This window comes from Leptidea sinapis, chromosome 4 (genome assembly GCF_905404315.1).
Source record: "Leptidea sinapis chromosome 4, ilLepSina1.1, whole genome shotgun sequence".
NCBI lineage: Eukaryota > Metazoa > Arthropoda > Insecta > Lepidoptera > Pieridae > Leptidea > Leptidea sinapis.
The window spans coordinates 11938699-11952587 of record NC_066268.1 but is presented as its reverse complement, the minus strand read 5'-3'; the positions used below and the strand labels follow the sequence as shown (position 1 = coordinate 11952587).

General features: G+C 35.4%; 1 protein-coding gene across 1 annotated transcript in view; it reads left to right on the top strand.

Moving 5' to 3' along the window:
* LOC126979932 (uncharacterized) overlaps positions 1-12820 on the top strand; it is a 135276-nt gene extending 122456 nt beyond the window's left edge. The window contains exons 4-7 of the mRNA XM_050829527.1: positions 679-801; positions 3716-3853; positions 6337-6451; positions 7878-12820. Of these exons, the coding sequence (XP_050685484.1) occupies positions 679-801; positions 3716-3853; positions 6337-6451; positions 7878-7926 (425 nt within the window). The 3' untranslated portion in view covers positions 7927-12820. The remainder of the gene's footprint in view (positions 1-678; positions 802-3715; positions 3854-6336; positions 6452-7877) is intronic.
* The last annotated feature ends 1069 nt before the right edge of the window (positions 12821-13889 follow it).

Sequence of the window (13889 nt, the reverse complement as noted above, 5' to 3'; positions counted from 1 at the left end):
GACTTTTTACGACCTGTCAATCAAAATCGGTTACAGATAAAAATATTCGCTTACCCTTTCTATCTCCGTTAGAGAGATTCACTTTCGCACGCTTTGTTGATCTATACGGTAGTATATTGTAAGTTAGTATTTGACTTATAAATTAATCGAGAACATAATTTTATCCTGAAACGTAGGTATCAAACAACCCTTTTCTACAACCCTATCTACATATTGGAGGATAAGAAGTTTATTATGCCTTTAACTAATTTACACCTCGTTTTTGGGGAAAATCCAGTAAGATGGGAAAACCTGGCTATTTGCGAATATTATGATGTGATTCTTTCACAAAAGTAGGTATTTAAAAAGTAGTATTTCAATTTTAATGTTTCACAAGTATGTTATGATATGTTTGTGAGATACTCAATTATACTACTACTAAAACCTACTTACAAAAACTTAACAAATAATATTTCGAAAATGAAACAAAATTAATACTCACATTTATAATAAGACTATCTGAAATCAAATATTGTTTAAATTTTTGTAATGTATTCCAAATCTTCAGAAATTAGGATTAATAAAATCTACGATACTCGTTCATACTCACATTCCGTCAAACATGATTTCAGAAATCAAGTCACTACTTTGTATTTTTCAGATAAATGCAAATCTCATATGATCTAGTATTCCTTACAGAGCACGGTTGCAAGGAGTTCAGGTGTAAACAGAGAGAGTTCTGTGTGAGTGCTGACCTCACCTGCGATGGTGTCGACCACTGCGCTGATGGCTCCGACGAAGATACTGCCGCTCTCTGCCCAGGTAATTTAGTACATAAAAGGTCTTTCTCTAGAAATCAGCAAGTTAAGATAATGGATGGTAAATAACCGGTTGCCCTTGAACATGCGTAATACCGGAAGTCTGATGCATTACCGGCTTTTGAGGTGAGGATTATGCTCTAAGCCATTCTCTTTCAGGAGATAGAAAAAAGTGTAAAGAAGTAAGAAAAATTATGAAAATTTAGGATGCTGTCACATTTACAAAAAAAACAGAGATGCAGATGGATAGGTTCGAGATAATAAAAATAAATTGACTAAAACCATAACCGAACGGGTCGTTAGAGATGGTTCTCGCAAAAAAGGGAGACAGAAAAAGCGCTGGGCTGACGACATTGCACTATTCACCATAATGCTATGGCCAAGACTGGCACAGAACCGTGACATGAGAAGACACATGGAGAACTTCTATGCGACAGAGGACGCGCTGATTGGGAACCAAAATGCATAAGAAATATTCAAATTCAAATATTTTTATTCAAAATAGGATTTAAAATCACTTATTGAACGTCAAAATCTACCACCCATTCAAAAGAGACTGCCTCAGACCTGAGAAGAATGGGCGCAAGAAACTCAGCGGGTTTTTTTTTTAAATATAAAATATGGATTACAATGTAATATCGTACAATAAACATTTATAATTAAAGAGCCTGAGGGTGTTCGCTTTATTCCCAGTCCGTGGTGTCATTAAGAAAATCGTTTATGCTATAATAACCTTTCCCACACAAACGTTTTTTAACAATTCTTTTAAATTTCGTAACACATTTGTTTTGTACATTTTCTGGGATCGTATTGTAGAAGCATATACATCGCCCAACAAAAGACTTACTAACTCGACCCAACCGAGTAGTAGGCATAACAAGTTTATGTTTGTTCCTCGTGTTAACATTATGAATGTCACAGTTTCTAGAAAATTCCTCAATGTGCTTATGAACATACAAAACATTATCGAAAATGTATTGAGAAGCAACAGTCAAAATGTTTATTTCTTTAAAATTTTCTCTCAATGATTCTTTAGGACCTAGGTTATAAATCGCGCGAATAGCCCTCTTCTGCAGCACAAAGATAGTATTAATATCGGCCGCACTGCCCCATAACAATATACCATAGGACATAATACTATGATAATAACTAAAGTATACTAATCTCGCCGTATCTATGTCAGTTAACCGTATTGGTTCTATAAGTTTTAACTTTTTGTAAATAAAATCAGCAATAAATGTTTAACAATAAAAGTTAAAAGCTCGTGAAATTTGTCATTTTGATGTGATGTTCTGTGGTGGGATTCGGCTGCTTATTGAGCTGAACAATTCCACAAAACACTCCCTTTCATATATGCCATAAAAAATGTAGAGAGACTACATCACAACGCCAAAAATCAAGATGATCAGGGATTACTTGATCGCTGACTCTTTGCGTTTGATTATGTAAGAGAAATTAATAAAAAAATAATATATTTCACATTTTCTAAACAAATCATTAGTTGATCTCTTGTTTCTAGTTCAAAATAATAAATTTGGATTATTGCTTTCTAGTGGCCATATTATAATTTCCCACTTCGCCAGTCAGCACTAATCAACAATCAACTATAATTTAAGCTCCGCGCTCGTAAATTAATGACAGGTTATGTAAACATTTTATTAGTGTGCAACTTGTGGAATACTGAATGCCTGGGTAATATCTAATATATAAAATTATCGTGTCATGGTGTTAAACTTTGAACTCCTCCGAAACGGCTTGACCGATTCTCATGAAATTTTGAGTGCATATTGGATAGGTCTGAGAATCGGACAACACCTATTTTTAATCCCCCTAAATGTTAAGGGTGGTCCTCACGTTTTTTTTTTTAATTTGTTTGATTATAAGTCAGCATACATACAACTTCAAATTTTCACCCATCTACGATCAACAGTTACTTTTGTATCACGATTTTCGGCAATACAACTTTTCCTGGGTCAGCTAGTCTTATATATAAAATTCTCGTGACCCGTGTTTGTTACCAAACTCCTCCGAAAGGGATAAACCAATTTGTTTGAAAATTTGTGTGTATATCGGGTAGGTCTGAGAATCGGCCAACATCTATTTTTCGTACCCCTAAATGGTCACTACCTTTATTTCATTATGATTCAGGATTAAAAAAAATATTATTCTATTCCATCCACAGATACGCAACTGAGCTGCAAGATGGCAACCGAATATTATAATGATTATTGTAGTACGATAAATTTTATGCATGATATATTTGGTAGGTCTGAGAATCGGTCGTCATCTATATTTTATACCCCAAATTTTTTTACTATTGAATTTTTTTTTGTTACTTCATATGGCAAACAACGTTTGCTGGGTCAGCTAGTTAATGTATAAATTTCGGTTAATTACTTCAATTAAATTATTTGTTAATCAATTGGTTGAAATGAAGTACACACGATATATTAGAGTCAAGTCAAAACATTTGTCTAATTTACGTCAATAGCTTTAAATGGTATTAAAATCATTAACTTGACTTAGCCAAAGCATTATGTAAGTAAATATAGTATAGTGTAATTCTTTGAATAATTTTTTTACCAGTGGGAGGCCTTTTACAGGATACGGGCTAGATTATGGGCACCACAACGGCGCCTATTTCTGCCGTGAAGTAGTTATGTGTAAACATTATTGTGTTTCGGTCTATGGGGGGCCATAGCTAGTGAAATTACTGGGCAAATGAGACTTAACATCTTATGTCTCAAAGTGACAAGTGCAAATTTATTGCCACTCAGAATTTTTGGGTTTTTCAAGAATTTCCGAGCGGCACTGCATTGTAATGGGCAAGGTGTATCAGTTACCATCAACTGAACTGCCCGTCTCGTCCCTTATTTTTCATTAAAAAAATATTTGATTTAATAATGATGAATCTTTAGAGAATGGTGAAGGGAGCACCAACGGTGCCTGGCTGGCGGTGGCTGCCGGGGTCGCGGCGCTTATGATCATCATCATACTGGTGCTGGTCTGCTGCTACTGTCGTCAGCGAGCGCCCAATAGACGCACCCACTTACATTGTAAGTACCTCAAAAAAATCAAAATCAAAATCATTTATTTCGCACTTTTCATATACAAATTAACATTTTATACTGGGGTTCACACTAGGCGTTGCCTGACTCGTGGGGGAAATAGTAGAATTAACAGAAAATAAAGATATACAAGCGGCTGGTGACAACAAGCTGATTACTAAAATTTAACTAATCATATAAAGAAATAAACTAACAGTAATAACTATACAAGTATTAATTGTGTATGTGTTGTGTGTATTTTTTAGGATTGTACCTTAAGAAGATTTTCAGTTTCCATATAGGATAGTTGTATTAAATATTTTGATAGAAGCTCTTTAGCCTTGAAGATGGAGTGTTCTTTAAATTTACATAGCTGGACCAGTTTATTATAAATCCGGGGGTACAAAAAGGTTGGAAAGCGACATGCAAATGCAGTTTTGACATTAGTAACAGGCAATTTGTAAAATCGGTTTTTAAGCAATGTGTTGTATTCTTTTGAGTTCAGAGCTGTTTTGTGGACATTCATCGCCACTCTTATCAGGTACAGCTTTCGAACACTGAGTACCTGAGCGTCGCTGTACGAACCATTCGTTGGGTATCTAATCGGTTTCCTCAAAGCGACTTTTAACACAGCTCTTACCTATGTATCTAAGGTTTTTATAAGTAAGTGATAACCACACACACATTCCTCCCGTGGGGGTAGGAAGAGACAACAGAATGCCACTTACAAACCTCACGCGCTTCCTCTACATTAATTACTGTTTTCATACATGCTCGCCGGTTCCGGGTGCTTCGGACCTTTCCTTTTACACTTTTTATTAGCTTCATCTGTATGTATGTTTGTTTGTAACTGACTCATTTGGGCACGATTTTTTTAAACTGTTCTGTGATTTTGATCCACTTTAAAAGGCTAGATTTCGTTCAAACTTCTTAGATTTATCGAGGACCGATGACAATACAGTTGATAAAATTATTCCATTTTTTTATTTGCAAAATAAGATTTTTGTTAATTTATATAACATTGATATATTGTCTATAAGGCAGGAAATGATGTTAATTTTAAATTTCTAATATTAGGAAATTTTCGAATGCCAAAGAGAATTTTGAATGCAACAATGCAAATAATAGTTTAAAAAATAAAAAGAATATTTTCTATTTTTTAGTTCGATTTTCTTTAAAAAGCGTATTATTTGTTTTTTTTTTTTTCAACTACTATTTATTTTAAAACGTCCTAGACTTGGTCGACGAATGTCCTAAGAGGTCTCCCGCGACCGATTTGCCCATACACACTTGCCATATATTTTTGATTTGTCAATGTTTCTTCACTCATTCACTCCACGTGTCCAAACCATTTCAGCATTCCTTTCTCAATCCTTGTCACGACATCTTCTTTCAGACCACACCGCGCTCTTATCATACTCATAGTGCATATGCTACGCAGTGGTCTCCACTGCGTTAATTCTGTTTTTATGCTTCTTCTGGCATACTCTCACTTCCGTCGCAAATGGCGGCATTTGCAACTCTTTTAGCACAGCCTGGACGTTCATAAAGGCATGCAGCGATCCATTCACAAAGTTACCCGCATTCACTCTCCTTTCAATATCTCCTTCACATCTTCCGTCTCTTGTAAATACCCATGAAGTGATAGCCGCCTCCTATAATCACATGCAAAGTAAACGTTTCATTCGTATGATTCGTTATGCCTGTCTGTCTGTCTGTCTGTCTGTCCGTCCGTCCGTATGTTACGCTACTTTTTTCCGAAATAATAAAAACTATACTGTTGAAACTTGGTAAGTAAATGTATTCTGTGAACCGCATTAAGATTTTCACACAAAAATAGAATAAAAAACCCATAAATTTACGGGTTCCCCATACTTAGCACTGAAACTCATTTGTTTTTATCAAACCCTTACGTGTACGGGGTAGGTATCTATGGATAGGTCTCCCTACTAATATTCTAAATGTGAATGTAAGTTTTACGCCGGAGCTACTGAACCGATTTGATGAAATTTGGTACAGCGATAAACTAGAACTTGGGAATGGACATAGGCTACATTTTATTCCGGAAAAATTCATGGATGAGTTATAACTATACCAATAGTAGGTTGATTTTGCCATAGCAATCTTCCTCGAAATAAGATTCATGTAATATATTGGGAATGGGAACCGGAACTGGAATAGGACATGAGATAATTTTCAATTCCAAACATGCTTATTATTTTTAATAACCCTTTATCTACGCGGTTGAAGTCGCGGGCATCATCTAGTATTAAATAACGGCATTTAAAGATAATACTGTCGGTATTATCTTTAAATATGCTCTCATGCTTTTAACCAAAACTGAACAATACCATTGCACGGCTGTGTTGCGTTAGAAGTAGACGTGGTAGCAGTACCGCTCCAGACAGGCTGTTCTACTGCTGTTGAAGAACATTAAACTAATAGTATTTGGAAATCAGAGATTTTAAATAAACTTCTTTTTTAAATTACAGTAGACCAAATGGCGAGCAGTAACGGAGCCAGCGGAAAGACCGCGGCGGCTGGAGGCTCGCCCGGCACTACAACACTGCTTCCGGGAAACTGGGCGCACCCTGCGGGCCCGCGCGGGTTAGTTCTTTTAAAACCTAACTTTTTTTCTTAGCGGCGTAGCTAGTGAAATTACTGGGCAAATGAGACTTAACATCTTATATGTCAAGGTGACGAGCGCAATTGTTGTGCCGCTCAGAATTTATGAGTTATCAAGAATCTTGAGCGGCACTGCATTGTAATGGACATCATCAGCTGAACGTCCTGCTCGTCTCATCCCTTATTTTCATAAAAAAAAACTCCGGTCGTTCAGGCTGTCAACTCAGAGACGTCTTCTCCAGGCAGATACGTCGAAAATCATCATTTTCACAAGGGTCCTTCATCGTTTGCGCCGGGGCTTTATAAGAAAAAGTGGAGACACGAGCAACGCAATGAATTGTCGCTCAGGATTCCTCATTGAACCCAAAGATCAGAACGGCATTGCAATTGGGCTCGCTACTTAAGACACAAGATGTTAAGTCTCATTAGCCAGTAATTTCACTAGCTCTAGCAATCATGCTTCAAACCAAAACACAATAATGTGTGCACCTTGCTGCTTCCCGGCAGAAAAAGGCGCTATTATAAGACATTAAGGGCTAATTAGATCTACGCGTTATTATTGAAGGAAACTATGTCGTATTGATCTGGAAACACCACACAACAAAACCTATTCCATAGTTTGGTTATATGGGTAAGACAATTCCTTGAAACCGCACTGTCCAGAAACGCCGAAAGTTCGGCTGGTGAGGTGGTAATAGAAAGGATATTAATAAGTTAAGATTTAATCTATTATTTTAAAAGTACGTTTTCCTCTTGATGCTAAGTTGTATCTTTCACAACACTGACAACTTTACCTGAGTCGTTATTACAAAACGACCTATGGCGCTGCGTACTGCAGTACACCTATCTCATTCAAACCCGACACAACAGTGCTTTAATGAAAATAAGGGAAGAGACGAGCAGGTCGTCTCAGGACGTCATTACAATGCAGTGCCGCTCAGGATTCTTGAAAAACCCAAACATTCTGAGCGGCACTACAATTGCGCTCGTCACCTTGACATATAAGATGTTAAGTCTCATTTGCCCAGTAATTTCACTAGCTACGGCGCCCTTCAGACCGAAACACAGTAATGCTTACACATAACTGCTTCACGGCAGGAATAGGCGCCGTTGTGGTACCCATAATCTAGCCAGCATCCTGTGCAAAGGAGCCTCCCACTGATAAAACAAGTACACTGCTCTTTTGCCTATTACATAGTGGCGGAAGTGATTGAACTGCGTTCAACTCCTCGATGTTCACCACACCTCGAAGTCTTCACGATAAGTATACGGATAGATATAATTTCACGTAATTATTTGTGACAATGTCCTTGTTTCCGCCTATCCTAGAGATGTAGTATAGTAAGTAGTAAGTAGTGGTGTGTACTCGGTATTAGTAGTAAGGAGTAGGTCGTGCGACCTGCTGCAGGTACAAGTTGGCGCACCCGGGCCGCCTGCGAGCGGCGGCGCTGCGCTGAGCGGCGCCGGCGCTCCGCACAAGGACGAGTGGTTCGTCTGAGGCGGTCCGGTCGGGCTCGCAGGGCGGGGGCCCAGTACCGGCCCCCGGCAACTACCACATGGCTCCCGGCAGATCAGATCACACACACGCACACTTTGTATTGTAAAACGCTTTTGCGTTTCACCTCTGATTGGCATCGGTTTTTATAACACTGGGTTTCGATATCAGCGCCATCTGTTGTAAACACCTCGATATTCTAAGAGTTTAATGATAAAGATGTAAAATCTAGACGAAGTAGTAGGTATATTAAACGAACAATATCCACTATTTATTAATAAAATTATGTATCAATAATAAGTTTGTAAGACAGTTTGAAAGATAAAGATTGGAAATAAACAAGACACTATTTGTAAACTTGTATCAATGAAGTATTGACGTTTATAAAACTTACTAATTAAAATCGTAAAAAACCATTTGAACAAAATCTTATGCGTTTGATCCTGTTAATATTATGATCTCTTCCAGTAATCCTATGACACTGTTATATTCTACAATAGATGGCGCTATTTTATAATTATACTTCATATTATAAAGATAAAGACTTCTGACAATACTTAATTTATATAAATTTTTTAAATAAAAACGATGCCAATCTTGTGACCGTAATATACCAGGTAAATGTGATATAACTTGAAAATCATATTAGTCAGGACCAGAATAAAGTAGCAATAATATACATAATTATGTCCCATTGTTTTATAATGTAAATTAAATTATAAAACCGTCTCTTTACTTACAAGATTTTTTTAATCCCGCAACTGTATTTACGAATATATCCAAACATATCCTTGCTCTTGTAAGTAAATTGAATAAATCTAAAATATTTTTAATTGTCAATCTTTCAGTCAACTAAAGCGTGAAATAAAGAGTGTGAGTTTTGATATTGCGAATATATTGCCGTTTCTTTTTTAAAGCATTTCTATAACACATTATTAAGTATTATTCTTAATTTGACTGTAATATTAAAAAATATGTATTTTGCCCAGAGTTCCAAGTGTGAGATTTTTTACTTATTCGATCGCGTTAAAGTTAACTACGATTTTTATGGCGCCGAAAGAGCGCCATCTAGTGAAAGTAGAGGAAAATATCATAGACGTTAGTTATGTTAACGTTTACCCGATCAAATAGGTAAAAAATCTCACATTTGGCACTCAGATTGATTACCATTACGAGTGTGTCAACCGATACAGATCATACAATTTTTAAGAAAATGTAACCAATTGTTTCTTTTTAAATAAGACTTTTTGAGACTTGTAAACTATGAGAATAAAATAAGACTTTTTCGTTAAGTCTGAGTGTTAAATATCAAAATTTCAGATACTTCTCGGTTGATTTTAAAAGGTTATTGATATCGATATTATCAGTGTAAAGTTTTTTGATATGTGTAATAGTTATGGAATAATCACAATTAACGCTTACATTCTGTATACTAATAACAACAAATACAAGAAAATATTTATAAAAAATGTTTATTTGTGAGTGTGATTGATTTAAAATCATTTATAACTATCAAATCTCATACTCGGAAGACAAAGTTGAAATAAATCGCGGGAAGCCTTTTGATCCATCATGTGTATATGATTATAATAAATAAATTAATATGTCTTTTATATTAAAACAAGTATTTGTTATGTGTCGAAGGATAATTTAATTTTGATTTGGGAAATAATTCGTAATGATATTTAGGAAAAGTTTGCAATAGTCGGGTCAGGTCAGGATAATTTTGGGCTGAATTATGACTAAACAAAATTAGCTAAACACCTTAAACGGAAGGTATGTTGTAATTGGACTTTCAATAATGTATTTTAGATGTTTACTCTTTAATGGACCTTCCATTTACCCATTAACCCTAATATTGTGATAGCTGCATCAATATTTAATACAATAGCAGAAAAAATAAAGTCATTTCTGATCAGAACTTCTTCTTGAAATACCCAACTCATTCTTACGTCATGTCTAGAAATTAAACAATATTTGTAGAAACTATGTCTCAGTAGAATTTTAAATACATTCGCTAATGTTGTCTTTATTTCTCATAACTTATCAAATTTTAGAAATTGATGCCGTATTATAAAGAATGAATTTCAAATGTAAGTCCAATGGTTATTTCCTATAAAATGGCACTATATAAATCTTAGTAATAGATACCACTGCAATTACAGATTTTACTCTGAAACATAACAATGCACAAACCACACGCATTGCTCTGTTCAGAGTTCAAAATGTAATTCGGCTAAATTATGGAGAGACTCTAGAATATTTAGACTACACTAGATTTTCAGAGCAATTGAGTTCATTAAAGAATACACTGCGTAGATATTTATATAAATTTCATTTATAATAAAAGATGAAATAATATTTTCTTGAAATTGATTTATTTAGAGAATATTTATTAACTCAATTAACTACAAACTCAAATTTTTATTTAAATTTTCGTCAATTTGTGTTTGGTAAATTAATTTCTACATTATCTAGAGAATGAGTTATATATTTTAGCAGTAATTTAGACTAATAGGTATAGTTTTCCTTGGTAGTCTTACCAAATAATGGGTCTTTAGAACCCAACGGTTATAAGTCATGGCTTACAGTATTCAAGTGCTTGTTGTAAACCCAAATCGTAAAGCCAAAACATCGAAAGGTCTTGTTGATGACAGACATCCTCCGACACATAATAGAATAACATATTGTGACGTCATATTGTACAGTTCCAGTATATGTCTACATACTGTAGTGTAACACCTGATTAAACATATCTACGATTTAGTTAATTGTAATGTGCAGCGTGGAAAAATGTTTAGATGTAATCTTTTATTACTGGTGCTCTATCTTATTCTTAATTCTGGCAAGATATGTACGAATTGAATGCTAGTCAGAAGTGGGATGCTTTCATAAATGTAAATTTAATAAATTATTGTGTAAATGTGTTAAAAATTGTGTATGGATGCAAAATGTTAATTCTTCTTTCCAAATACATAAATGTAACCAGTTGTATTAAGAACAATCTAGTCTTTGATAAATTATCAACCTTTATAACTAGGGATGGGACAAGCATAATATATTCTAAATATCGTTATCATTTAAACTGTAAGCATGATTTTGCTTATGCGTGACGTATATAATAATAATAATGGTCCCAGTCGTAATGTGTCACAAAAACGACTTGGTAGTATATTACTAGAATACTGAAAGCAATTCCGAAAAAAAACCATGGCTCACGTTTGGTTAATTATTCTCACGGAATTTACATTTAAATCAAACCATATTTTGGAAATTTCAAAATAAGTAATAGTATTTTCATTCTTTGATATTCAAATACTATGGAATATTCTAAATCCACGCTTCACATAACAATGCGAACACTGTAATTAAGTTGAAACATTATAAGATAAATTTATTATAACTATTTAACATAGGATCGGGAGTTTTTATACGTTTCCTAATATTTTGCATAAATTACAATATACATAATCATGGTATAGTCATAGAATAGAAAATCTATGTATGTATAAAATATGTTTAGAATATTATATTATAGCTAAGGTGTGTCCTATCTTGTCATGACTGATGACGCGTGTTATTTTATATAGATCATGTTCCGCCATGTTTGAATAATACTTCCTTATAAGGATATCTGGATGATGTGGGTCTGTATCCAGGGATCAAAGGGGTTGGATATTGAATTAGCACTACGAGAGACAGCGAAAATTCTCGAAAGACTTAATACTTACATCGATACAAGTATGTCATTGAATAGTAGATAGATTCAACTTTGTAATAGGTAATAATATTATAAAATTAAATATTTTGCCACACATGACATAAAACAAATCAGTCTTCAATTTTTTTTACTGAGTTCTTTTGCAGCAACTTACGACAAAACTGGAGAAGAAATTTTTTTTTTAAATATATCGGCAAAGGACTACGATAATATTCCTTTGCATTCTGATATATTGGTAGTGGACTAACATGGAAAGTATATCACAAACAATATAGATTGTACAGTACACGTTAGTAATTATTTGGGACTGTGATGTTAAAATGAGATAATATTCTATGGACGGGGACATTACAGTTACCTCTCTATATGTTATGATCTGACTGAAATGTAGAATTGCTTCTTTCTTAGCATTTGTCAGCCCCAATATTTAGTATATACACGACAGATGCGCCATCAGGCGTCGTGTCTTATACTGAGCCTTTCACTTAAGAATAATAAAACTGTATTATAATACCAACAAATAAAAAAACGTTCGCTAAATAATCATCATTTCTATCATTACTACATAATATACTAGTAAAGTAATAAGCAAATGCTGGAAGGCTACGTTTATCATCAACGCCTTCAGAAGCTTCTTCTGAATCAAGAACTTCATTACTGAAGATCGTCTCTGTGAAAATCTGGCGTCAAAAACATTTCTTTCTATTTTGCTTCTTTTCTGCTTCTTTCGGGACGGTTGTATCTTTGAGGCCTATGAGTATTTTGATAATTCCATCGAATTATAGCCCACACTCAAATTCTTATATACGACCACATCGATTACATTTTCTTTGATTATCTGGTTGTCGTTGAACTCTGTGATCAAAGACACTCAATGATCTTATCATCCATCTGCTGATGGTAGAAAGCGCGTAATATTATAGAATGTAATATTAACATTTATCATAAGTCTTTTGAGTATTTTCGCTATTACTCTTAGCATACTTGCATGTAATACTTATCTTGGTGACAATGTTTAGATGTATCTGTGCCTGTGACGATTAGTGGATGCGAGAGTGACGTCACATTATACCATGTTGATGGATGCAATGTAAATTTATTATGACATTAAACAATTTTGGGCTTACTGTTCGTATTTTAGTGTTTTATTTTCATCTTAGCTATAATCTCTGGCCTAGATCCCCATATCAGCTCCAACCATTTGAATTAGTGAAACGCAGAGTTGATATGATTAGTCCGGATCCAGTACTCTGGAAACTTCACCTTGATTCCCGCTCGGATTTCAGGCGTCGTAGCAAACGCCACACACCATAACCACCTGGATGTTTTTTTATGACATTACGGGACGCTGCGAGCATGATGTTGAACTGATGGTAATTAATGAAAATAATACGACCTGCCCGTAACAATGCAGTGCCGCTCAGGACTCTTCAAAAACCCAAAATTTTCTGAGCGTTACTACAATTGCGCTCGTCACTTTCAGACATAAGATGTTAAGTCTCATTTACCCAGTAATTTAACTACCTACACTTAACACAATAATGCTTACGACTTACACATGTATGACGGCAGAAATAGGCGCCGTTGTGGTACCAACAATCTAGCCGGCATCCTGTGCAAAGGAGCCTCCCACTGGTATGGCGTCCATATAGTACCAATAGTACGGTTATTAAGGAACTCCACAAATGTGTGTATAAAGTCTTCACAATATTGCCAAAATAAATTAAGCGACATTTAGAAACCAACTTCATTCTGTCATTTTTAGATTTTTTTTTATGGAATAGGAGGACAAACGAGCGTACGGGTCACCTAAATGATCACCGCCACATTCTTTTGCAACACCAGAAGAATCACAAGAGCGTTGCCGGCCCTTAAGGAAGGTATACGCGCTTTTTTTGAAGGTAGCCATGTCGTATCGTCCCGGAAACACCGCACAAGGAAGGTCATTCCACAGCTTTGTAGTACGTGCAAGAAGACTCCTTGAAAACCGCACTGTGAAGGACCGCCACACATCCAGATGGTGGTGATGATATCCTAACTTGTGGCGTGTCGTGCGAAGGTGGAATTCGGCGGCAGGAATCAGGTTAAACAGCTCTTTGAAGCACAATGAAGCGACGTCTCTACGAAACGCCAAGTGATCCAGCCATTCACAGAGCACTGGGTCACCGACAATTCGAGCTGCTCTGCGTTGCACGCGGTCAAAT